The sequence below is a fragment of the Lactuca saligna genome, chromosome 5 (genome assembly GCF_052625555.1).
Source record: "Lactuca saligna cultivar CGN05327 chromosome 5, ASM5262555v1, whole genome shotgun sequence".
NCBI classification, from domain to species: domain Eukaryota; kingdom Viridiplantae; phylum Streptophyta; class Magnoliopsida; order Asterales; family Asteraceae; genus Lactuca; species Lactuca saligna.
In genome coordinates, this window is record NC_136421.1 from 132,343,388 (window position 1) to 132,371,346 (window position 27,959).

The following is a 27,959-nucleotide window of genomic DNA, read 5'->3' on the forward strand; positions in this document are numbered from 1 at the left end:
AAACTCATATTTCAAAAGTGATCCCCACTGCCACATCAATAATTACTTTATATATATATATATATATATATATATATATATATATATATATATAGTTACTTAATAATAAATAAACATACATTTTATTATTACAATTAAAATAATATTTTTAAAATAAAATAACAAAATAATAATAAATATTAAATTTATTTTACTTTATTAATTATTTAAATATTAAGGCGTTACAAAAAACATGAATTATAAGACTAATATTACAATATTATTCCTCATTTTCTTCGTGTTCAAATCAGTTCCAAATCTCTTCAATCAAATCCACTTGTAGTTTTTGATTTGTGGATCTGTTACGAATTTTTGCATGACTCTGAAGATACATTTCATATGAAGGTAGACGATTTTGGGAAATTTCAGGCCTAACTATATTAAAATTAACATCATTATCTGTATAATCAAATTGATGAATATATGAATCACGTTCATATTCCACAATCATATTGTGCATAATGAAACAAGCTCTCATTATTTCTCCAATTATTTCCTTGCACCACATACGTGGTGGTCCACTAATAATAGCAAACCTTGCTTGTAATACGCTAAACGCTCTTTCAACATCTTTCCTAGCGCCTCTTGCTTCTTTGCAAATAGTGCATGTTTCGGTCCTTGAGGTAATGATATTGATTTTACAAAAGTAGCCCAATTAGGATAAATTCCATCTGTGAGGTAGTAACCTAAGTTGTAATCGTTACCATTCACTTGGAAGATAATCTTTGGTGTTTTCCCTTCTAACACCTCGTGAAAAATAGGAGAACGGTCTAACACATTGATGTCATTTAATGTACGTGGAAGGCAAAAAAAGCATGCCATATCCACAAATCTTGTGACGCAACAGCTTCTAACATTATTATTGGAGTTTTATGATCTCCTCTAGCATATTGCCCATGCCATGCAACTGGACAAATTTTCCATTCCCAACGCATATAATCAATACTACCTAACATACCTTGAAACCCTTGTTCGTGTCCAAGATGAAGTAATTGTTGAAGGTCTTCAGTAGTTGGTCTTCACAAGTACTCGCCCCCAAACACACTAATGATAGCTTTTACAAATTTCTTGACACGTTTTATTGTGGTGGTTTCCGCAATACGTAGATATTCATTAACGACATCTGCAGCTACACCATACACTAACATACGAATCGCGACAGTGCATTTCTGAATAGATGATAAACTTTGTTTACCCGTGCAAACTCTATTACTTTGAAAGTATGGATTGAACATCGTTACCGCATCAAGTATGCACTTAAATAATGGTCTTCGCACTTGAAATCCATGTTGGAATAAATCTTCATTATAGTTCGGATGCTCATTAAAATAGTCTTTATACAGACGTTCAGCTCCATCTTCACGATTCCTTTCAATATATCGTTTTTTCTTCTTTTTTTGTGTTTGATGAAGAAGCGTCGTCCTGTAGTTATTGTTTTAGCAATTCAATATATTGATTCATAAACTTGCAGTATGAATCATCAGTAAACCATTGGACAACATTTACAGGTGAAGATAAAGAAGAAGAAGAATTGGACATGTAAAAACCTTTTTGGCGATGAAATTAGAATGGGATGTATATAGAAAAAAATGGTCTAGTTTAAAATGAGTATCAATGTCACACAAGACGACATTTCATTTGTAACAATTGGCTCCACGTATAGTAACTTATCATGACACAAACTACTATGTAACTTATTATGGCACACACTACTATGTTACAGAGAAACAATATCTTACTATTCATATAATTGTATAGTAATTTATCTATGACACACATACCCAAATCTTAATCATTTAGCTCTAATATATATACATGTATACATGTACATGTTACAAACAACACTCATTTAATTCCATAATATGGATCCATCAAAGCCTCAATTTAATCCATTTTTCAATTTCCCCCAAGATTCATCTAATATCGCTGACGGTAATAGTCAAGACGCAAATCCTCGTATGCCTGTATACAATAATGTCAAACCCCAAAACCGGAACGGCGGAAACGTTCGGGGGTGGAGGACGTCATGTTTAGTATCACAAGACATGCATCATAGTAAGAAAAGTAATGAACAACCATTTCATTAGAAAGAAAGTGTTTACAATATGTGTGTTCACAAAACATAGAATACATAAGCAAATAAGAAAATAAGACTTGGAGTTATACTGCTCCATCTTCAGAATTCCTAGCGCGAGTACCTGTCTACTAGTTTCCTGAGAATACAAGTTATTTGAAATAGTTTATCAGCAATTAAGCTGGTGAGTTCATAAGATTTTAGTAATGTAAGTATGTTGTATAAAGTTATTGTAAAATGTAGTGAGTTATAAGTTATGCAGGTTGTAAGTTATGTTTAGAAATGTTCGCCTGTTCCTCCAGAAAATCCTATATTTCCTACTTTGATGAAAGATAAGTAACAATGACTCTACAATCCTTTCTATGAGTACTAAATGGATATAAGTTATATAAACTTAGAGTAAACAAACAATCAATTGTGTGTATCCGCCCTAATCCCACAACCAAACAAGGAACAGGGAATGAGGCGGATGACACACATCCCATTGGTTGTTAGAACCTTGTTGTATATAACCGTGGCGTATTCCCTTGGTACTCACAGAGTTAACTGTAATAGTTCCTTTATAGTTTATGAAAAAATTCTTTTAAGAAAACCCTTATTTCTTATAATAATATAGTAACCACAGTGGTTCCTTCTATAATCACTTAGTTTATACTAGCTATATATAATCTAATATCAAACAGATAGTTAATTGTGTGAATCTACCCTAAGCCCACAACCAAATAAGGAACAGGGAATGAGGCGGAAGACACACACCCAACTACCTATTGGATATTAAATATACATAACGTTCGATGTATAAACTAAGGTATGATAGAGTTAACTACCTAAGGTCCTTTAAAATGATGGTTTGATAAAATGGATTATGCATTAAATTAGTGTCCTATGACCTGACCCATACCTGGTACCCCTTATGTGTAACACCGTAAATTTACAAAATAATTTTTTGCATTTATAAAAACATAATTCATTTGTAAATCATAAAAACATCATTGTTTGAAACTCAATTTACAACATATAAAAATCCCAAGATCTCATATCATAAAAATCCCGTGTGTATACTGATCAAGTCGGCGCCTTCCTGCGATCCTCACTAGTACCTGAAACACATAACACAAAACACTGTAAGCACAAAGCTTAGTGAGTTCCCCAAAATACCACATATAACACATCTTAGCCACTCGAGGCTATAACTCTGTGGGTCCGTGCACCCAAAACTCTGTGAACCCTCAGGTTCTAACTCTGCAAGCATGCATAACATAAATCACATAGAAGAATGCAGTGCAACAAACAATATATATAAAACACTATATCACATAACTCTATTTACCTACTCAAGGTAAAGTATAGTGAGAAGACTCACCTTGCGTATCTCGGTAACTCGTAAATCCCTGAAATCACTAGTGCTCGATCTCCCAAGCTATAGTCCTCCTATACAAAAATATATCTCTAATTAACACTTTCCCAACTAGGATTGACTAACTTTATCAAGTCAACATCGGTCAATTCTGGTCAATGGTCAACAGTCAACCCAACTCGCCGAGTCCGGCGTGGACTCGCCGAGTCCCTACGAGGACCCGATTCCTCTGAACCCCTTCCGACTCACCGAGACACTCACCCAACTCGGTTACCCAACCCCTGGTTCAAAAACACGGAATAACTCGCTTCAACTCGCCGAGTCTGCCAATGGACTCGGTGAGTGCATTCCATGCATAACCCCAAACGATCTTCTGAGGTCAGATCTGTTCCACTAGCTCATAGATCCAGTCTTTCCAAGATTATTTATCACGTAAAGTTTATGTATTGGCGCTCATATCACACCTATTGACTCATAAACGGTGTTTTAACCTCACACACAATGATCCCAAACCAAAACCTCCATAGACTCATAAAAAGCTTGGACAAAGAGGCACTCTGGACCTCCATGGGTCTACATCCAGAACCTAACTCACTTAGGGGACCATGGGAGCACTAGATCTTGTCACAAAAGGTCTCAATAAGCCCTAAATCAACATGAACATCACCTCAACAGAGAATGGTTCGAAAATAGTACCTCAAACGTGATGTTCTGGACCTCAGATCTTCAGGAAGTTAACCCTCTTGCTTCCTCTTGGCTAAAGCTTCCTTTCCCTTGCTAGACAACACCTCCAAGGTTGATAATGGCTCCTTCTCTCACTCCAAACGCTCAAGTTCACTAGGGTTTCGCTTTGGGGGTTGGTGAGCACAAATGACAGCCATAGGCCCCAAACCCAAGAAATTAGGGTTTCATTAAACAGAATGGACTCGCCGAGTCCACGAATGGACTTGCCGATTCCGGTGATGAAATTGAATGAACATCCGTGTCCCTAGTCGGCGAGTCTTGGCACCAACTCGCCGAGTCCCCTCATAAACCCCAAAAATATAAATGAATAAAAATATACCTGGGAATCCGGATGTTACAATTCTCCCCCACTAGAATCAGACTTCGCCCTCGAAGTCTCACTCTGAAAACAACTCCGGATAGTGCACACGTATCTCACGCTCCGATTCCCAAGTAAGCTCCGACCCTTTCCGATGCTGCCACTAGACCTGTGCCAGGGGCACCTCCTTGTTCCTCGGAACCTTGATTTTCCGATCCAAAATCGCAACTGGTCTCTCTGCGTAGTTCAGGATCGCATCCACCTAAATGTCCTCTAGCGGCACTATCGCCGACTCGTCGGCTATACACTTCATCAACTGAGACACGTCGAAGTTATTATGAATCCGCTCCAACTCCGCAGGTAGCTCCAAGCGATACGCTACCCTTCCCACCCTCGCGATTACTCTGAACGATCCAATATACCAGGGCCCTAGCTTGCCCCTCTTCCTAAATCGAGTCACTCCTTTCCAAGGAGATAACTTTAGGAGAACATAGTCACCGACCTGGAACTCAAGCTCGGATCGTCGTCTATCCGCATAACTCTTCTGGCGGCTCTGAGCGGTCAACAATCTCTATCCGACCCGTTGTATCTGCTCTGTCTTCTGCATTACAATCTCTGTACTTCCCATCACACGTTGCCCTACTTCTCCCCAGCAAATGGGGGTCCGACACCTCCTCCCATACAACAGCTCAAAGGGCGGCATACCAATGCTCGAATGATGGCTGTTGTTGTAGGAAAACTCCTCTAAGGGAAAATACGTGTCCCAGCTTCCGCCGAAATCTAGCACACATGCTCGAAGCATGTCCTCAAGCGTCTGAATCGTCCGCTCACTCTGTCTGTCAGTCTGCGGGTGGTATGCGATACTAAAATGCAACCTCGTACCCAACTCCTCATGGAATTTCTTCCAAAATATGGAAGTGAAATGCATATCTCGATCTGAGACAATCGAGATTGGCACTCCATGTTGCGATACCACCTCTCTCACGTACAATTCTGCCAAACTCTCAGCAGAAGGGCTCTCACTGATGGCAAGGAAGTGAGCTTCGTCAACCTGTCCACAATCACCCAAATTACATCGACACCCCTAGCAGTCCTTGGAAACTTGGTGATAAAATCCATGGTGATCAGTTACCCCTTCCACTCGGGAACCTCCAATGGCTGCAACTTGCCATGCGTACGCTGGTGCTCAGCTTTAACCTTGCGACAGGTTAAGCACCTCTCAACGAACCATGCTACATCTCTCTTCATACAGGGCCACCAATACTCCTTTTTAAGATCTAGAAACATCTTAGTGGCTCCGGGATGGATCGAGAATCTCGATTTATGTGCCTCCTCCATCAAGATGGTATGTGTTCCTCCAACAAACGGTACCCAAATCCGACCCTGGAATGTCATAAGCCCTCTGCTATCGGTCACGAACTCCATCACCTGCCCGATAACTCGCTCTCTCTTGTGGTTCTCGAGTCTCATTGCCTCAGCCTGAGCCCCTCTGATGGTGTCCAATACCGAAGTCATCACTGTCAATCTCATACAAATATCCCGAATCGGGGCGCTCTCTACTGTACGAATCAGGGCGTCAACCACCACATTAGCCTTGCCCGGGTGGTACAGGATCTCACAATCATAATCCTTTACCACGTCCAACCATCTCCTCTGACGCATGTTCAGATTCTGCTGATCCATCAAATACTTCAAACTCTTGTGATCCGTGTATATCGTACACCGAACCCCATACAGGTAATGGCACCAAATCTTGAGGGTGAACACTACAGCCCCCAACTCTAGATTGTGGGTGGGATATCTTGCCTCATGGGACTTTAGCTGCCTCGATGCATATGCGATCACATGCCCCCTCTGCATCAACACCGCGCCCAACCCAGATATCGATGTGTCACAATACACCACGAAGTCCTCCAACCCCTCTGGAAGAGTCAACACCAGGGCTTCGCATAATCTCTGGCGAAGAGTCTCAAATGAGGCCTGCTGCTCTGGGCCCCAGCTGAACACCACACCCTTCCGGGTCAATCTGGTGAGAGGAACAACAATCTTGGAGAAATTCATGATGAACCTCTGATAATAGCCGACCAACCCTAGAAAACTCCTGATCTTAGAAGGAGATTTTGGCACCTCCTAACTCATTACTGCCTCGATCTTGGCCGGATCGACCAAAATCCCCTCTTGGTTAACAAGGTGACCAAGGAACTGCACCTCTCATAACCAAAAATCGCACTTGGAGAATTTGGCGTAAAGCCTCTCCGATCTCAGCACGCTGAGGATCTCCCGCAAATGCTCCTCATGCTGCACCCGGGACTTTGAATACACCAAAATGTCGTCAATGAACACAATCACTGAGCAATCCAACATCGGTCTGCATACCCTATTCATGAGATCCATGGATGCTGCAGACGCATTGGTGAGCCTGAATGGCATCACCACGAACTCGTAATGCCCATAACGAGTCCTGAACGCAGTCTTCTGAATATCCTCCTCGCGCACCCTCATCTGATGATATCCACATCTCAGATCAATCTTGGAAAACCAAGATGCTCCCTGCAGCCGATCGAACAAATCATCGATCCTTGGCAAAGGATAACGGTTCTTGACCGTTAACTTATTCAGCTCTCGATAATCTATGCACATTCGGTGCGAACCATCCTTTTTCTTCCCAAACAGGATCGGTGCTCCCTACGGCGAGCTACTCGACCGTATAAACCCCTTCCCCAGCAGCTCCTGAAGCTGCGAGGATAACTCCTACATCTCTGGAGGTGCAAGGCGATAGGGCAGCTTGGCGATAGGTGCTGCCCTCGGAATCAAATCAATGCGAAACTCCACCTGCCTCTCGGGAGGCACACCCGGTAACTCCTCAAGGAAACATCCGGGAATTCACACACTATCGGGACCTCCTCAACCGCACTCGGTCTCCCTGCACCAACCCACGTATCCAACACATACACTACAAAACCACTACAGCCCTGTTGTAGACTTTGCCTCGCTCTAGCAGCCGAACAAAACGCTGAATGTGGATGGGTACCCTCGTCGTACAAAGTAAGAACTTCCCTACTTGGGTCTCGTATAGTCACCATCTGTCGCTCGCAGTCGATAACTGCTCCAAATCTGCTCAACCAATCCATGCCTACGATGACACAGACATCCCCTATCGCAATCGGGACCAAATCAATAGGAAAATCTACACCGAAAATCTCGAGTACACATCCTCGAATCACTTCCGTGGCATATACTGCTCTCTCGTCGGCGATGGAAACTCTTAGAGATCGACTCAACGCCTCTCGACTAAGGCTGATGTGCCGACTGAAAGCCAATGATATAAGATCGACTCACACCCGAGTCAAATAACACCAAAGCAGGTACATAATTCATAAGAAAAGTACCTACGCATATCATAATATAAGCATAAAATTTTAAACATTAAATAATTACATGAAAGAGTACATACCAGCCACGACATCGGGCGCTGCGCATACCTCCTCCGCGGTCAACTGGAAGGCTCTCCCTCGCGCCTTCGTTACCTCGGCCTTCACTGGCCGGCTCTCAGTAGCTCTAATAGAAGCAAGGGCAGATCCCTGTGATGCTCCCTGGGTAGTCCCTCACAACAGCGGACACTCTACCTTCCGGTGTCCGGTCTGGTTGCAGTGAGAACATACTGTAAACCCCTTTGGGCAGTCCTTGGCCATATGCCCCTCCTTGCCACACTTATAGAAAGATCCCGCTCTACAAACTCCATCATGACCCTTTCCGCACTTCCCACAAGTGCGGCCCTTCTGGCTCCCTGCTTTGGGATCAGTAAGCTTGGCCCGCTTGGCTACCGGCTGAGACTGTGCTGGTCGCCGATCCCTCCCCTGAGACTCCGCCTCCTCCCTCGCCTGAGTCTCTAGCTCAATCTCCCTCTTCCGAGCATTTGCCTGAGGCTCAGCAAATGTCCGGTGTGAGGAGTTCGCCACGAACTCCCGAATGTCTCTCCTCAAAATACTCAAGTAACGGCTCATTCGTGCCTGCTCAGTAGACACGTGCTCAGGGTAGAACATTGCCCTTTCATGAAACATCCTGGTAATAGCCGTAACAGACTCCGTACCCTGCTTAAGGGTCAAAAACTCTTGTGCCAACTGATCTCGTTCCACTGAGGGAACCTACTCATCACGAAACATGGTGGTGAACCTCTCCTAGGTCACCGCAGCAAGCTCTGCTGGAGAATAGTGTGCTGTCGCGAACTTCCACCAGTCCTTCGCCCCTAGGCGAAGCTGGTTCAGTGCAAACCGAACCCTCAAGTGCTCCGGACACGAGCAAGTATAGAAACATCCCTCAATGTCAGATACCCATCTCATCTCTGCAATTGGATCCTGCGTCCTATCGAACTCTGGAGGCATCGTGTTGCTGAACTCCCTGAACAACAACGAGTCACCCCCTTGTGGCCTAGCAGCAGCGACGGCTACAGTGGCCGCTGCGACAGCAGCCTCAGAAAGAGCGGCATAATGCTCGTCAAAAGTCTCAATCAGCGTGGTCTTAATAGACCCAAACATCTCTAGTATCTCTGCCCTGATGGCCGCAGCCACCTCCTCATGGATGATCTGGCGGATCTCCTCATCACTAGCCTCGCTGTTCCCTGGCATAAGTCGTGTCCTCACCATGATCTACCTCTAAAATATAACATATGATATATTAGAAATTCATTCGAGCATACTCGCACTCGATAACGCATCCCCCCTTAATCTCTGGCACCCCGAAGATTCTTGCTTGAAATGTACACCGCCCCGGTGTTTTCAGTATAACGGGCCCAATACTACTGTCCGCACCGTATCAGTGTACACCCTAAGTCCTCCTCTTAGGATCCCAAGTCCCAAGTACTCTATTATGCATAATCCACTCTCTATAGATCTCTCATAGCTCCTCACTGCTACCTACTCACTCTCAAGCATCTCATAGCAGCTCACCTTCCCCTAGGCTAAGGCATCATAAATCAGGCCACCCTATTCCTAATAGGAATACCTAGCCCTCTCTAGCAAGAGAATACATCAAATCAATCTCATAAACATATAACATAAGGGTATTTTGGGAAATCACCGTTCGGGCGCTGACTGATCGTACACACGTCTCTGCTCTGTGTTTCTCTGAAAATCTTTTAATTGTTTTAGAAAACTTGGTTCTCTTTTGAAAATATTTTCCAAATTCTCAGTTTGTGTTCAAATACTCCCGAAGGTGTACCCGAATCCCTCAAACCAAGGCTCTGATACCAACTTGTAACACCGTAAATTTCCAAAACAATTTTTTGCATTTATAAAAATATAATTCATTTGTAAATCATAAAAACATCACTGTTTGAAACTCAATTTATAACATCTAAAAATACCAAGATCTCATATCATAAAAATCCCGTGTGTCTACTGATCAAGCCGGCGCCTTCCCGCGATCCTCACTAGTACCTGAAACACATAACACAAAACACTGTAAGCACAAAGCTTAGTGAGTTCCCCAAAATACCACATATAACACATATTAGCCACTCGAGGCTATAACTATGTGGGTCCTGTTGGATTAATGTCTAAGTCCATAACTATAATTGGTAAGACTTGACCCGACCCGGCATGGTCCATTTGGGTTGCATGGCATCATGCACTTGGATAGACTATAATGAGAGAAATAAGACACTTACGGTTATTAATATATTATAAGTTCTAGTATATTAATAATAAGAATAATGAGATTATTTAATTAGTATTGATCAAGAATTAATCTAGAATTAATTAAGTGATCAAAAGAAGACTAATTAAATATATGGGTTGATTGTGTAAATCATTCATTCTTATATATGTGGGCTTGTGATCCAAGATTCCTTATGTTGGACTAAGTCCATGGGATGACCCATGGATACTCCATGGAGGTTAAAACCCATGGAGCATAAGGAATGGGTAAAGTCATGAGTTACATGGTGTAACCCTAATAGCCACCATATAAAAGAAACCCATGGCTCAAGAAATCGTGACTATGACTAACACTATGTGTATGTATGAGGGCTACACGATTTCATGAAGTGTTCTAATTTCTCTCTAAGTTATTCCAAGTGCTTATGGTGTTGTGTGAACCATTTGAGGTGTCACACTTGGGGCACTAAGCACTCAAGCTTCATGAAGACAAGCACTATCAAAGAGGTATGTATTCTATCTTGTTATATCCATTATTTTGTATGCTAGATTAGGATAATACCTTGGATGTTCATATTTGCATGTATAATAGAGAAAACATAGATCCAAGGTATTTAGGGTTGCATGTACACTTAGGAGTGTTAGAATGCTCAAAACCCAACAGGTCCGTGCACCCAAAACTCTGTGAACCCTCAGGTTCTAACTCTGCAAGCATGCACAGCAAAAATCACATAGAAGAATGCAGTGCAACAAACAATATATATAAAACACTGTATCACATAACTCTATTTACCTACTCAAGGTAAAGTATAGTGAGAAGACTCACCTTGTGTATCTCGGTAACTCGTAAATCCCTGAAATCACTAGTGCTCGATCTCCCAAGCTATAGTCCTCTTATACAAAAATATATCTCTAATTAACACTTTCCCAACTAGGATTGACTAACTTTATCAAGTCAACATCGATCAATTCTGGTCAATGGTCAACAGTCAACCCAACTCGCCGAGTCCGGCGTGGACTCGCCGAGTCCCTACGAGGACCCGATTCCTCTGAACCCCTTCCGACTCACCGAGACACTCACCCAACTCGGTTACCCAACCCCTGGTTCAAAAACACGGAATAACTCGCTTCAACTCGCCGAGTCTGCCAATGGACTCGGTGAGTGCATTCCATGCATAACCCCAAACGATCTTCTGAGGTCAGATCTGTTCCACTAGCTCATAGATCCAGTCTTTCCAAGATTATTTATCACGTAAAGTTTATGTCTTGGCGCTCATATCACACCTATTGACTCATAAATGGTGTTTTAACCTCACACATAATGATCCCAAACCAAAACCTCCATAGACTCATAAAAAGCTTGGACAAAGAGGCACTCTGGACCTCCATGGGTCTAAATCCAGAAACTAACTCGCTTAGGGGACCATGGGAGTACTAGATATAGTCACAAAATGGCTCAATAAGCCCTAAATCAACATGAACATCACCTCAACAGAAAATTGTTTGAAAATATTACCTCAAACGTGATGTTCTGGACCTCAGATCTTCAGGAAGTTAACCCTCTTGCTTCCTCTTGGCTAAAGCTTCCTTTCCATTGCTAGACAACACCTTCAAGGTTGATAATGGCTCCTTCTCTCACTCCAAACGCTCAAGTTCACTAGGGTTTCGCTCTAGGGGCTGGTGAGCACAAATGACGACCATAAGGCCCTTTAAATAGGCCCCAAACTCGAGAAATTAGGGTTTCATTAAAAGCGTGGACTCGCTGAGTCCACGAATGGACTTGCCGAGTCCGGTCATGAAATTGAATGAACATCCGCGTCCCTACTCGGCGAGTCTTGGCGCCAACTCGCCGAGTCCCCTCATAAACCCCAAAAATATAAATGAATAAAAATATGCCTGGGAATCCGGATGTTACATTATGATGACTTAATGTATATGGAACATATATATAACTAATATCAAATGGATAATAGGTTGGGTGAATCCGCTCTAAGCCCACAACCAAACAAGGAACAGGAAATGAAGCAGAAAGCACACATCCTATTACCTATCAGATATTATTAATATATCTCTCTTGATGTATACATTAAGGAATCATAAGGTTATCATTATGGACCCTTTCTACTGAATGTAGTAGACCCGACTATTCTGTTTGTTGTTTTGAAAAGATGTAAGTTTTTCCCTAATTTATAACTATCTTGACTCGAAAATAGTTTGCATTAACTTTCAAGTGGAACTATCACTTTATGAAAGTAATGGGAAAATATAAGTACTCAGTTGTCTTATAAATAACATACTGATCGTACTAATTACCTTAAAATATATTTGTTTTATTAAGGTCATAATGTGAAGGCTAGTTCCGATACTATACGCTCTCCCTGACAAAAGATTCTGGGAACCAAACACAACTTCAGCAAACCAGTTGCTATCTCGTGTAACTTCACACTAAGGTTATGTGTGTTGGGTTTTGGTATAATACAACATCCTATGGTTCACATACAACCCTAAATACCTTGGATCTATGTTTTCACTAATTATACATGCAAATGGTTTCCAAGGCATTAAACCTATAACTAGCATGCATTTGACATAAACCATATAATATACTAGTTAGGGAAACATACCTTTTATGTGGCTTGAAGTCTTGATGTATTTGGTCTTAAGAGCTTAGCACCAATAGTATGAAATGCCTCAAATGGAATCACAACACACCTAGGACAAAGATGGCTCTTGAGAGAGAATTCCATGCACCAAAAAACCTCCATATTTATCTAAGAAAAGAAGTGGTGATTTTGGCTATGGAGTAACCTATTTATATGTAGGATTCCAAGGATCATTGGTATAACCCATAATCCATACCCATGGGTTTTATGATCCATGGTTCATGTGGCCCAACTCTTTATGTATCCATACATAAACTTGGTCCAACATAGATCATAAGCCCAACACATATAAATATAACTAATTTTCATAATTAGTCCCCATAGATTTAATTAGTCTCTTTTGATCACTAAATTAATTCCAAATTAATTCTTGATCGATACTTATTAAAACATATGATTTCATATTAATATATTATAACTTGTAATATATTAATAAACCATAAATAACCTTCTCTCAAAAGTCCATCCTAACAAATTGTCCTGATGATATGCAACCTAAATGGACCAGGCTACTCTCGGGTCAAGTACATACCAATAATAGTTATGGGCTTAGACATCTAATCCAACAGTCTCCCACTTGGATAAGTCTAAAACTATTATTGCAAGTACAACTTCATAACCCGACTAGCAATCGTAGCTCTTAAAGCCACTGTCGAACTCTGAACAAATCAATGATGCGTCCATTAGATAAGGAATCATATATTCCTCCATTCTAAATATCATATGGACTGAGACATGGATTATAATCATTCTCTCTGTCCATTTGTTGTTTCCCGATTTCCGATTTATGACGACTGACTAATTGAACAAATCAAATCAGTCCTGGCCCGGCCGAGCACTTCCATTTGTCATCATCAAATCATCGAGGGGCCCACAGATATTGCTTTTATCCTGAAGTTAAAAGGAATGGATAAACTTCGATTCATATGGCTTGTTCTAGTACTTGTTGAATCATACACAAAGGCACGTTTTATAGCACCGAGTTACCAAATGCGTTTTCGTGCAATCAATGTACAACCAACTCATAGTAACAACTCATATCTCTAGGTTTGAAGAATATAAGATATTATCATCTCATGATCACTCGTGATAAAATCCATGAAGTGATTCCAATGAGCGCGGGTTGAATCCAATACTCAGAACATATGAGCACTCATGAGTGTTGTATCCCTTTGTCCAACATCTTAGACCTCTACAAGCCAACCCATGACAGTCTTGATTCATATCTACTTCCAACATATGACCGAATGTGGATGGTTTGAATAACTTAGTCATTCCGGAAGAATAACCTGGTTTATTCTGGAAGTCAAAACATGCAAAATGAAACACAAGAATAATTGAATCCAATATGGTATCAAAACCTATGAACATAAATAAAACACCTTTTATTTATCACCATATGATTACACATTATTCATTGTATACTGTTTCAGCTATCAACTATATTCTTGAATTTAAAACAATAGTTATCCCATGCTCCAAGCATGTACACTATGTTTTCTAAACACTAGTCATGTCATACAGCAAGTATGCATACTATGTTTGTCTATGATCTTTACTTTGTGAACTAGATCAATTGAACATAACTTCAATGATTCTCTTTCACACTCCCAAATCCTTACTGCAAATACAAGAATTCCAAATTCATGTCATTTACTGAAATCTGTTAGATTCTAAACTTATATGCATTGATCCTCTCGTAACGATTATGCACAAATTCACAAAGACTTGGCAACAATCATTACAGAGTATTCCAAAGGAGATCAATTCCTTGGATAAATCCTTCTTGCATTAAGTTTCCTTAATCTTACACAGATTGAAATTTCTGACTTTGAAACATTTCCAGATTCATTTTGACTATCACTTCTGAACAAGAGTTGCCTCCTTACAGATTATGTCAATATGGTCCTTCCAAAATTATCACTATACTTCCAATTGTCCTTGAGCAACCAATCTTTGGTAAGCCTTAGATTGTCCTCGATAATTGTTTAATCCTTTTAGTCATATCCAGTTCTAAACCTTTTCCCTTCTTAATGCCCCACGCATTTTGAATATTTTAGAAAGGATGAATATAACACATGTAATCGATCCTATATCCGAAGCATATGGGACACGATTCATGATGTCTCACATAAAGACTAAACCAGTCTTTTGCTATACTATATGCATTTCAATTTGCCAAGTTCTCATAATTCAGATTATGAAAAAGGATGCCGTAATCATAATCGAATTTAAGAACGCAAATAATGGACCCATATATAGAATTTCCTTATGTTGAGCCATCCAACATGAAATTCATATATATTTCCTTGACTAAATGATTAAAACCTCACGATCTAAGCTTATAGATTTGAGATGAAGTATAATTTCCTCTCCCTTAATTATAGCAAAACAACTTTTTCCTAATTGAAACCTTTTGTTTTCTATAATTAACATTGCTAGCTTGCAATACTTATCATAATTATCATGCTCCCACTAACATGATGATTATTAGCATAACACTTATTCTCCCACTAGCTTTGACATGTACTCAGAAATTAGCTGACTTTCTTACCAAAGTTCAGATTTCTAATACTAGATTGTTTTGATAAAACTTTATCAAAAACATACACCTTCCCTTAGATAGTACACTTGTGTGTCTAAACAATTATGAAGAGGGATGCCGTAATCATAATGGTTAGACCTTTTTGCCACTTCTCACAAGTCCAGGTTAGTGTGCCGGTAAACCACACACGCTCCACTAACGACTTTGAGAATGCAAATATCACAATTGCTATCTAACTAAAATCTACTTAGTGAAAGTGTTTCCTCACCATCATTTTCATGAATCGGAGAGAAACCTTATGACACTTAGATTTAATGGTTTTTGTGTTCTTATCCATGTGAATTGTCAAAACCATAGTCACAAGACAAGGATAATGAGAAATTGTCACACCCCCAAACCAAGGATGGCGGAAACGTCCGGGGGTGTAGGACTTCATGTATAGTATCATAACCACAATTTCAATAGTAATTTAAGCAAACACAACCAACATATATATAATTGAAAAAGTTACATCACTTGTATGAATTACATGTTTCAAAATCAATTACAATATGTTGACAAAATATGAAAAGTTTGACGCCTTAACGTCCCATCCTCAAAAGCACTTGATTACCTGTTTAGTGTTTTCGTGAGAATACAAGTTGTTTGAAAAGTGTCAACACAAAGGTTGGTGAGTTCATAAGCTTTTATTAATAAACTTAGTAGAAGTCTTTCACATGTAAATGTCGCGTTTGTTTCAGAAAAATCCGATATTTTCCTTGAAATCCGTAAAATGTAGCCTCATAACCAAAGACCAAAATGTATAAGAAATCATCATTACTTAGTAGAAATGTCGTGAGTTTAAAATGACATGGAAAGTAAATTTTTAATCAACCTAAAACCTACTTCGGTTTTATGAAATCCTGTAAACTTTATGAATTGTTAACTCCCTAGGTGAGTCGCTATAATCATACTGTGACTATGTAAACCTGCCACAACGTTTCTCAGGCGTCGCGAAAATGAAATGACATTTGTCACCCGTAGACCTGCAGGTCCCACTGTAGCTAGCAGCAAGGTGTGGGGTGTCAAACCCAATATAGATCTATATACAAGTATCACGTTCTCCCTCAAGGAGATTCTGATTATAACTACCAGGAATTATATCCCGCACTCGGACGTACGGGGGGAGAGAGAGTCTCACAACATAGGTTAACAAGTTTACGTGGAATGTGTGTGGATATAAATCTTTCTTGTATGAATGTACCCTTTTTGTACGAGTGTGTTGAGTGATGTATCATAAACTATACCTATTATAGTTTATCTAAAATGTATGTAATATGTATGAATTCGTTTATGGAAATGTATTAGTGTTGTGAATTTATCAAACTATACTTTTTATAGTTACATAATACGTGTTCTAAAATGAATGAATAATATTTAATATGAATGACTTAGTTTCAGTTCATAATGATAAACTAACAAGGAAACACATTCAAATATTAGAACTTATGATTATACACTTTGCTCAACATAATACAAAGTGTTATGATATTTACATGCTGTTGGCTAACTTTAGCCATTCTGCCCTGTTTTGGAAAAATCATAGAAAAATCATACAAAGTCAAAAACTAGATCCGTAAATTCTGAGAGTTCACAAAATGTGTCTAGTTTACTCATAATTTTTATCACGATTTTTAATGACCTCCAACTTGGGTGAAAAAGTCCATAATCACAGACTGGTCCGGATTGTTGTTTGAAATGATAGGCAGTTTTGTAAAAATCACAATAAATTGTAGAAAAATCGTATGGAGATGTGCAAGTAGTCATTTTAAAGCTACAAACTTGAACTATTTGCACCTTGTACAGTTTTGAAAACAAAAATGTTTAAGATGCCCAAAACAGTCCGTGAATGGAGTTGAACTTTTCTGATGAAGGTTGTTAGAAATATTTAGTTATATTCTTGATGTTTTAACTTGTATTCCCCCCCTGAAAACTTGAGAAAACATGAAAATGTAGGGGTATGAACTCACCTTAAGTGATTTCAGTAGATGATTGTTGAAGAATGGAAGTGTTTAATTCAAGAACACTTGGAGATGTCTTGAAGGTTTTCGAGAATCTAACATTATAGTTATGAAGTTTGTGTAAGCAATCAAAGATTTGAGTAGAAGGAAGTGAAATAATAATAGGAAGGATGAATTTTTACTTACTAAGAGTGGAAGAACACTTGAAATCAGCCTTGAATCTTGAAAATTTGTGTAGAAAAAGTTTGAGAGAAAAGTGGTGTTTGTTACTTAGTGGAATGAGAGAAATGAGAGAAAATGAGGAGTGTGGTTGTTTGTTCCAGCTCAAAAAAACGTGGGAGTGAGTGAAATTTGAGTGTAAGGGGACATTGAAGTGACATAGGTAAGGTGGGGAGGTATGGCTGGTCATAGAGTGGGTGTGGGGTGGTTGCTTGTGTCATAAGTTAAGGCAAAGTCAACACTCCACCTTAAATAAATTCCCCATTAGATCTTTATTATTTAGATAATGATTTTCATAAAAATATGTTTAAATTATGAATATTTAGAGTTTATTATGTTAAAATATGATTTTTGGGTGACAATCCCGCGTTAAAATAATTAAAAACGGGCCTTAAATGCAAAACTACGCGAAAACCGGGAAGAAAGGCATTTCCAGCGAGACCTCTCGGTCCCTAGGCCGAGGTTCGGTCCTTGCTGGGGGCTGTAGCCGGAAACGAAATGAACAGAGGGAAGCGAAAGGGGCGAGGAAGCGAGAGGCGAAGGCGAGAGGGGGTTCGGTCCGGAGATAAGAGGCGATGCGTCCGACCGAAAGGTGCCGAATGAACAGTGGTGAACAGTACCTTCGGGTTCGGTTCCTCCAGGGAGAGGTTCGGTTCCTCTTAAGCGGGGTTCGGGTTCGGTTCCTCTTAAGCAGGGTTCGGTTTCGGTTCTTCCAGGGCGAGGTTCGGTTCGGTTCCTCTTAAGCAGGGTTCGGTTTCGGTTCTTCCAGGGCGAGGTTCGGTTCGGTTCCTCTTACGCAGGGTTCGGTTTCGGTTCTTCCAGGGCGAGGTTCGGTTTGGCTCAGGAGGGTTCGGCTCCTCCTTGCTCTCAGTCCCTAAGAGGACCTTCGGGTCCTAAGAAGCTTCTCTCTTCTCGAGAGGTTTCGGTTCCTAATGTCTATTTTTCTCGTTTTTACCCTGTTTTAAGCCGTTTTTGACACGGTTAAGCGTCGGAATGACCCGAATGATTCTAAAAAGTTACGGGAAACTTTGGAGAGAGATTTGGGAGAGATTTTACATACTTGGAGAGATTTGGGAGAGATTTGACATTCTTGGAGAGATTTCTCATACAGAGAGATATTTGAGAGAGATTTCACATACTTGGAGAGATTTGGGAGAGATTTGACATTCTTGGAGAGATTTCTCATACAAAGAGATATTTGAGAGAGATTTCACATACTTGGAGAGATTTGGGAGAGATTTGACATTCTTGGAGAGATTTCTCATACAAAGAGATATTTGAGAGAGATTTCAAGTGTGGCATTTGTGAGTGTTTGGCTCCGCTAAGCAAGTTTCTTGAGCCCCGTTAAGTCATGGTTAAGGATCCCACACACTCCCAATGAGTATGCAACATGGTTTTTATCAGTTTAGTTCATTGATTAGCACTAGGGCTTAGGAAATTTTTAACACAAGACTTTTCTCAAGTGATGTTTTCCCATTAATATAGCAAGTTATACAGTATGAACATAACACAAACCCTAATACACAAGGTTTAATCGAGTTGACCGGCTTGACTTGATGACTTGACTTGACTCAAGATTGACGATTGTCACAGAAATCCAAACTCATATGGACTGAACTCAATCTTAATTTCTTGCCACCTGGAAGCTCAAAGGCCTGCATTTGCTTCGAAGTTGTTGTGCAACCAATTGAGAACTCTAAGAACTCATATGCAAAGCCAACTTTAATTGGAATGGGCACAAAATATGTCAACACGATAGGTTATAAACCTTAAGTCGTGTGCTAGAGAAGAACTCCAGGTTCTATTCTTGATTAGTTCTTGAGACTTTCAAGACCTTTAAGACTCCCACTGTCCTCTTGACCTATAAGACTCCCTTGTCAAACATCCAAGAGATAGTGCGGATTCTAATCAAGACAAACACTACACACAATTGGCCTTAGTTGGTCTTTGTTTTATCTAAAACATCACAACTTATCAATTTCAAATGTCCAAGAGTAGATAACTTTTACTCTTACATTTGACTCGTGTTTTTAAACTTTCTCTAAGACTTGTCACTCAAATTACAATCTTGGAGTATGACTCTAAGACTTGTATTGGAACGAAGTATGACTCATCTTCTTGATTTAACCACTTCAACAATTCAAGTTCCTCTTCTTTCCTTAGAGAACTAATTTTGATATGGTTTCTTAATCATTAAGATGATCACAAAACTGATACTAAAGTACTCTCCCATCTTTTCAGATTTGAGAAACTTTTATCCTTCTGCCTAATTTGATTCTTCTTATTCGCTCTGCCATACATTGGAACCTTTTCCAATGTCTCAGAGTTACACTTAAGCTTGTAAGTATAATCATAGTTACTGAGCTTTAGTAAACTATGACGAAAAGTCTTATCAATCTTTTGTGGTGGACTTAATCAGTGCACATGACTATGTACTCGATCCCTTAGTCCATTACTTGACTCACACATCCATGTGAACAAGTAAGTAGTCTTAATTTTTCCAATACTTGAAGGTTCTCATTCATCATGCTATACAACTTGCATTATTCCAAGTCCCGGTCCAATTGAAACTTGGGTGATGAGAATCTTTCCTTATTTGGTAAATTTAGACATTACCACAAATGAAAGAATCAATTTCATATTTCCACTCTTGCTATTAGTGGAATCATATAAGCAACAATTTTTCCTCAAATGCCATTGTAAGGATATTTTAAAATAACTAAAATCAAAAATTTTCTTTTATTTTAAAACTATGCGGAAAAACTTATCCTTACAATCCATATGAAAACTTGTTGCTATCTATTCCTAAACAATATCTCATAACTCCTAAGAAGTAGCTTAAGAATCCGATTTTCAAACTACGTGATAGAAATCCATCTATGCGATCAGATTCAACATATTCTTTCTTTAAGTTTCTTTACTTTTCTTTGATTCTTAAAACATTTCCACGTGACCCAGTCACATCATGTATCAGGAATCTCAGAATAGAAACTTAACAGAGTTAGATTAGTGGACTTTACCTGAAGTAGAGTCAACCTTATTGACTTTAACATCCTTAGGTAAATTTGGCAGCTTCGCATCTAATGACCCTTCCTTTGGCAATATAAACATATGGACCCTTTGATAATGGTACACAAGACTATTACAGACTTAGTCTTTTCTCTTTACCATTTGGTCAACCTAGTTGATTATGGTCAATCCCTTTCCTTGGGAAGAGAATGCCTTTTCTGTATTTCCAGTGTCACCATTGTCAATGTCCATAAAGTTTCAGGAAGTTGATCTTAGCAAATAGATAAGATCATTAAGGGTTTTGTCATAGTCTGTTTCATAGGTGTTCCAAACGAACTCACTATGTGACTTGGAAAGTAGTTGAACCACCAAATTCCTCAAGACTTTGACACCCAACTCTCCCGACTTGTCAATATGTGACTACATCTCCAAGATGTGACCACAGCTAGACCTTGCCTTGCCAATAGGGCTCGAGTGACCTTAAACTTTTTAAGAACTTGTGGGTTAGGGAGAATAATTGGAGGAGGTGAAAGAAGTATGATTTCCAAGGGACATCATCTTCATTTAGGAAAGCTTGTTTCAAGAGATTTGGGAAGATCATAAATGTCTAAACCAGACATGTTATGGGAGATATTCAAGATAGTTGATTTATAGTCCTTAATATGACACCCAATATGAAATATTAAGGCTAGGACCCAACAAACTATTTTATAACTTAGAAGAGGGATGCCGTAATCCAAGCTATAAAATATTTGAAGGTAGGTGAATGATGATTCACCAATTTCCACCATGAAAAACGAAATAATAATTAGGTTTTAATTGGTTTTGAAACTCCTAGATCTTTGAGATTCATTGAATTGTTCAATGGCATGTTTCAATCTCGAGTGTGCCCTTCAGGTTTTGTGACTGGGATGTCGAGGATCACAAAACAAGGTGTGAAGTAACCATGCAAATTACTTGGCACCCTTAAGTGTTTACCCCTCAATCGATGTCTCGGTTAACCACACACGCTCCATCAATACTATGATAAACATTAAGTTACCCTTTGCCTACCTTGTTAAATACGAGTTAGTGTGCCGGTTAACCACACACGCTCCACTAACCGACTTAAACAAAGTGCAAAGTGTAATTTCATGGATTAGCACCTTATTCACATTTTCCTAAGTAACTAAGATTGGGTATTTATAAAAGGTTTAGTTACTTAGTATTTATCATTAATACTTTTAATGAAGGGAGAATTATAGTCCTTGTCCTACCCGTTCGGCTAACGACCCTCCACCAGTCAAGGAAGCCGTGGGTGAGAGTGGACACCCATTAAACTACCATTTTACAGGCTGTAACCTTATACCCCCCTTATAGACCGACTTCGTGAATGAGGCCTACTAACGGTAAGACTGACTTTACTCTTATACATATATATAAATATTATTAACTTATAATATTATAAAGTATAAGGGTTGAATTTTAACTTTTAAAATTCTAAGGTCTAGTTTGGAATTAAAGTATACATGGGGGGTAACTTTACAAATTCCAAAACTTGAGGACAAGTTTTGAAACCTTTCAAAACTCTTGGATTTTTCATAACTTATGAGTTTAATTAAGGTTTAATGAAAAAAAAAATCAAGTTCCATAACTTGAGGACAAGTTATGGAAGACATTAAATCATTTAATGATGACATTAAAAATATAGACTCTTCTATTTTCATAACCTATGAGTCTTAATGACACTTTAAAAAGAAAAACTCTTCACTTTCCATAACTTGAGGACAATTTATGGAGTTCATAAAAACCATTAAGATCAAATATTCCAATTAACACAATAATCAAATAATTTTTCTATGATCTAGATTAAACTCATAAGTAAAGATAATTCATATCAGCAATTTTCAAGAAATTAGATAATCATATAAACTAATACAAATCTTGAAACTTTGATAATTATCCTTTGAAGACTCTTGAACTTCATAACCTAAAGAGTTAATAAATGAGACATTTCACATCCATAACTTATGGAAGTTTCAAAACTCTTAAGATCATAACTTAAAAAAAAAACTTTTGAGTTCCAAAATTTTATGACAAAATTTGTAACTCCTTAAAACCACTTAGATCAAACTTTTAAAACAAATAAAATAATCATATCATTCTATCTTTTAATAAATTGATCTAATTCAACTCTTGTAGTAAAGTGACTCAAATTTTACAAATTATTAGTTTTTCATAAAATCAAGTAATTATCATAAAATTTGACAAACTTCATGTTTTTTTTCCATCAACTTGAAAAAAAATACATTTGCATCAAATATAGTAGAAACAACCCATGGCTCTGATACCAATGTTGGGTTTTGGTATAATACAACATCCTATGGTGCACATACAACCCTAAATACCTTGGATCTATGTTTTCACTAATTATACATGCAAATGGTTTCCAAGGCATTAAACCTATAACTAGCATGCATTTGACATAAACCATATAATATACTAGTTAGGGAAACATACCTTTTATGTGGCTTGAAGTCTTGATGTATTTGGTCTTAAGAGCTTAGCACCAATAGTATGAAATGCCTCAAATGGAATCAAAACACACCTAGGACAAAGATGGCTCTTGAGAGAGAATTCCATGCACCAAAAAACCTCCATATTTATCTAAGAAAAGAAGTGGTGATTTTGGCTATGGAGTAACCTATTTATATGTAGGATTCCAAGGATCATTGGTATAACCCATAATCCATACCCATGGGTTTTATGATCCATGGTTCATGTGGCCCAACTCTTTATGTATCCATACATAAACTTGGTCCAACATGGATCATAAGCCCAACACATATAAATATAACTAATTTTCATAATTAGTCCCCATAGATTTAATTAGTCTCTTTTGATCACTAAATTAATTCCAAATTAATTCTTGATTGATACTTATTAAAACATATGATTTCATATTAATATATTATAACTTATAATATATTAATAAACCATAAATAACCTTCTCTCAAAAGTCCATCCTAACAAATTGTCCTGATGATATGCAACCTAAATGGACCATGCTACTCTCGGGTCAAGTACATACCAATAATAGTTATGGGCTTAGACATTTAATCCAACAATGTGATCATGTATACCCAATATAACTATCACCTTTTGTTTAGAACAATGCGTTAGTGATTCATTGGTATAATTAGATCATGTAGTTGTCCCATGCTATAGCACCTTATTATGCTTGTTCTGTTATAGTATCTTAGTATGTTCTTTCTGTTATCGTGTATTGTATCTTCCTCCCTGTTTCTCTTTATTGTGTGTTCTCTTATGTTATCGTGTATTTTATCTAGTATGAACTGACTCTCTAAACTATACCCATTATAGTTTACTAGTGTTTAACTTGAACTGTTGTTGAAAAGACTCTTTTTACTTACTAAGTTATGCTTGTACTTTAAAATGGAGTTTTGTTAAACTAAAAAGTAACATAAATTTAAAAGAGATTTTGAAATGTTTTGATTATTTATAAAAGACATAAGTAATCCTTTAAAAGATGTTTAACAAACAATTACACAATTATAAATTATGTTCAACCTGTATTCCCCCCTTAAAAGCATTTAAAACAGTTTTAAAAGATTCATTACGGGTTATGAACTCACCTGATGTGGTGAATCAAACGAATACGCGTGTAAGGATGAGAAGCTCCACAAATGATGTCTCGAGACTTAACAAGTCCTAAATGACATATATTGACATAAATATAGGGTTTAGAAGCAACCAACTGTAAGAAAACACCTCACGGGACTAGGTAACACTTGGAATGAAGTGTTGAATCACATGTGATTGACCTAAAGGGTGTGGAATGGAACTAACAAGAGTTTACTACCATGGGTTTACGGCCAAAGGGAGTTTAAGACCATAAACTCATGGTGAAACATGCATAGGTGTTGGTTTGAAGGCTAGGGAAGCTTGAGGGACTTTTTCTCTTCACAAGGATGAGAAAGACCCACTAATCGGAGAGTGTTGAGGTGTTTACGGCCCAAGGGAGTTTACTCCTGGCCGTAAACTCTCTAAATGGTCATATTTAGGGTCTTAAAGGTAAGGAGTCTTTAGGGTTCAAGTGTTCTAAGGTTAAGCAAGAGTCTAGATGTGTTTAAGGTCCACAATTTGACCATACTTGGAGTTTACGGCCAAGGGTGTTTACTCTTGGACTGTAAACTCCCTAAATGATGATTTTGGTGATGTTTTCAAGTCTCTAAGCATGTTTCCTAACTAGATATCAAGTGTAGGGAAGAGCACTTACGATATAGAGGCTTGAAATGGTCAATCTTGCCCAAGAACACTAGTATGTGTTCTTGGTGAAACTTGAAGATCTAGAAAATGGGATGATTTCATGGATGGAATCATGTATTAACACTGGATAATGAGATATATCAACAAATCAAGGAAGAATACTTACAACTTTTGAAGATCTAATATGAAACGTAGGATGATACTTGAGAGAGAATGGAGAAAAATTAGCCAAGGAAAGGAGGAATGAGAAAAATGGCCAAGACTTACATATATAAGAGTGAGTTTATGGCCCACTTAGAGTTTACTGCCGTAAACTCTAAGTGTTGTGGCCGTGAACTCATGGTGGTGATGGTTAAGGCTTGTATGATGTCCAATGGCTCTAACATGTACTTTGTAACACTTATTCCTTAAGTGTACTAGGCTCAGAACACTCAAATAGGCTCCAAATTGTGCTAAATGATAGCAGGAGTGAGTTTGTCACTGAGTTGAGTTAGCTGACAGAGCTTTCAAAGCAAAAATTTTCAGGTTGTCACAAATAATCAAATGAGGAATCCTAGTTATCAAATGTCTAATGGTTTCGGTATTGGTCCACCAAATTTTCAAATGCCATTTTACCCGCATTTACCAAATTTTCAACCACATCCAGTGCAATAAAAACCAAACAATAGTAAAAGAAAAACTACACAAACAAGAAAGAATAGTCGATGGACAACACAAGATGACATATTGTTGTGTAGTTCATGGCTTAACATAGGTAAAGATGCAACAATTGGTACTGATCAACATAGATCAAACTTCTGGCATCGTGTAGCCGGATATTACGATATGTATTGTAAGAAAAGTACCCAGGCGGAGAGGAATAGTCAGGCCCTTCAGAATCGTTGGAGCAAACTGAATCATGTTGTTTCTAAGTTTGTTGGATGTTATGAACAAATCCAACATAGGCGTGAACGTGGTTTAAATGAAGAAGACAAAAAATAGGGCTCTAGCATTATATATTTCATCAGAGGGTTCCGAAATCACTTTTTTGCATGTTTGGATGGCATTACATGATGAGGAGAAATGATGTACCAATATACAAGAAAGATAGAGAGATTCCAACGAAATGGAATCTATTGGGCTAAAGAGGACTAAGAATAGTATATCCGGCGAATACACATCATCATCCTCAAATACAAACATATCAGTTAATGAGCCAATATCAAATCCTCGTCCAGTGGAAAGAAAAGCTTCTAAAGGTGAAGGGAAACAAACACCGATGTCAAGCACCTCTCTTGAAAGTATACAAGATACGATGCAAACCCAAATTAATATTGAGATGGAAAAAATGAACATAATGAAAGAATACACAACAACTTTGAAAGACCACGATATGAAAAAAGATGAACGTCAAAAGAGTAAACTAGCGATGAAATTATTAGAAATTGATCCTTCAACATTACCAGAACAACAAACAAAGTTGTATGAAATGCAACTCGATATGTTATTAAACGTAAAATGATGTCAGTTTTACCCACTCTAATCAATTACGTTTAAATAATTGTATTTCTTTTAATTTAATATGTTTATGGTCATTTATATTTTAAATAAATAATAATTATTAATATTTGTTAATTGAATATCAGTGTTTTAAAAATCGGTTTTTTAGTTGAACCGATCTGGTGACAGGTTTCGGGTTCAATCGGTTCTACCACTGGTTCAACCCGTTCATGCATTTTTATGTATTTTGTGGTCTATGTTTAAATTAAATAGTTGTATTCATTCTAATTTAATGCTTACAATTATTCTTTTTAAATAAACTATAATATTTGTTAATTAAATAATAATTAAATTAAAAATTGAAGTTAAAGTAAACACAAATAAAATGAAACTTGGAAAACAAAATAAATTATTATATATATATATATATATATATATATATATATATATATATATTAATATGTTAATGTAATAAAAACATGATTAAGTTGAAAAGTATTAAAAGTGAAACATTATTTTAATATTAAATATGATTTGCAAGCCTTTCTAATATTGAAAGGAGTTAGTCTAGGTGGCATGTAAAATGAAGTATGTGGTATTGTAAAAGATATTGACAGTCTGCGATGTGGATGCTCTTACAACACTACAACTTTTACACTCCTATCCTAATCATCACCCATAAAATGTAAAGCTCTTACCTTGAAATTAGGGCATCCAACAAGTTGCGAGCTGGGTTTTTGAAAGTCCACGAAGTCCACATTACAAACATTCCACAATTTCACCTATTCCACACACCTTGCATGACCCTACAATTAACACTAGTAGCTGAAGAGGAAGAAGCCACTCTCCATTTCCCTTTTGCGATATGGTGCTTGTGATAATTAAAGAGTGTGCATTAGGTTTCAGCAGGCCCGACCCGACGCAAGCTTGCACTTGAAACGATACTGGAGGTGTAATCAACAACGCCTAGAAATATGAAGTTTGTAGAAGATCGAGGAGTCGAATTCTTCTCTAAATCGGTTGGTTCTAACTTCTAAATCTAATTTCTATTTTCTATTTCTTATTCACGATTTGCCTATTTGTATGAGTTGGGGTTCCAACTAAGATTGTCATTCTTGTATTTCTGATTCCATATTATAATTATCCTTTTTTTATCACTATTTTGATTCGATTGAAGTTTAATTGTTCAGGTTGGAGACCTGGAGTTCATCTGTTCAACGCCATCCGTTAAAGATGTAATTATGTGTTCTATTTTTCTATTTCTGATTCCCAATTTGTTCGAAATGTATCAATTATTTTTCGAAATTTTCATCTTTGATTTTGTGTTTATTTGTTTGATTATGGTAGTTTGCTTCAAGAAGTTTGATTTTTGATTTCTTGTGGTTTGCTTCAGGATTTGTTAGTTCAAAATAAGGATATGTAAGAGTTTGAATATGTGCTGAATTTTTTAGTTCAAAATAAGGATATGTAAGAGTTTGAATATGTGCTGAATTTTTTAGTTCAAAATAAGGAGTTCATAGTTCCGATTTCTCCTATTAATTTCTAGAGTTTCTTTCTGGATTTTTATGGTGATTTAGGAGGTATACTTTACTGTTGAGTTATGATTATT

The 27,959-nt window shown here is 38.0% G+C and overlaps 2 protein-coding genes and 1 long non-coding RNA gene across 3 annotated transcripts; 1 reads left to right on the forward strand and 2 right to left on the reverse strand.

The window, feature by feature from the left end:
- Positions 1 to 286: 286 nt before the first annotated feature.
- Positions 287 to 861, reverse strand: LOC145045720 (uncharacterized). The gene is made up of 2 exons (XM_078994044.1): positions 576 to 861; positions 287 to 438 (listed from the first exon to the last, which is right to left on the reverse strand). The coding sequence occupies exons 1-2, from the start codon at positions 859 to 861 to the stop codon at positions 287 to 289; spliced, it is 438 nt and encodes a 145-aa protein (XP_078850170.1).
- A 197-nt stretch (positions 862 to 1,058) lies between these two features.
- On the reverse strand, positions 1,059 to 1,578 carry LOC145045721 (uncharacterized). Its single transcript, XM_078994045.1, has 2 exons — positions 1,505 to 1,578; positions 1,059 to 1,461 (listed from the first exon to the last, which is right to left on the reverse strand). Exons 1-2 carry the CDS (start codon positions 1,576 to 1,578, stop codon positions 1,059 to 1,061), a joined length of 477 nt encoding a protein of 158 aa, XP_078850171.1.
- Positions 1,579 to 27,089: 25,511 nt separating this feature from the next.
- Positions 27,090 to 27,910, forward strand: LOC144998344 (uncharacterized). Its single transcript, XR_013660265.1, has 2 exons — positions 27,090 to 27,369; positions 27,541 to 27,910. It is a non-coding gene; the product is annotated as an uncharacterized LOC144998344 (long non-coding RNA).
- The last annotated feature ends 49 nt before the right edge of the window (positions 27,911 to 27,959 follow it).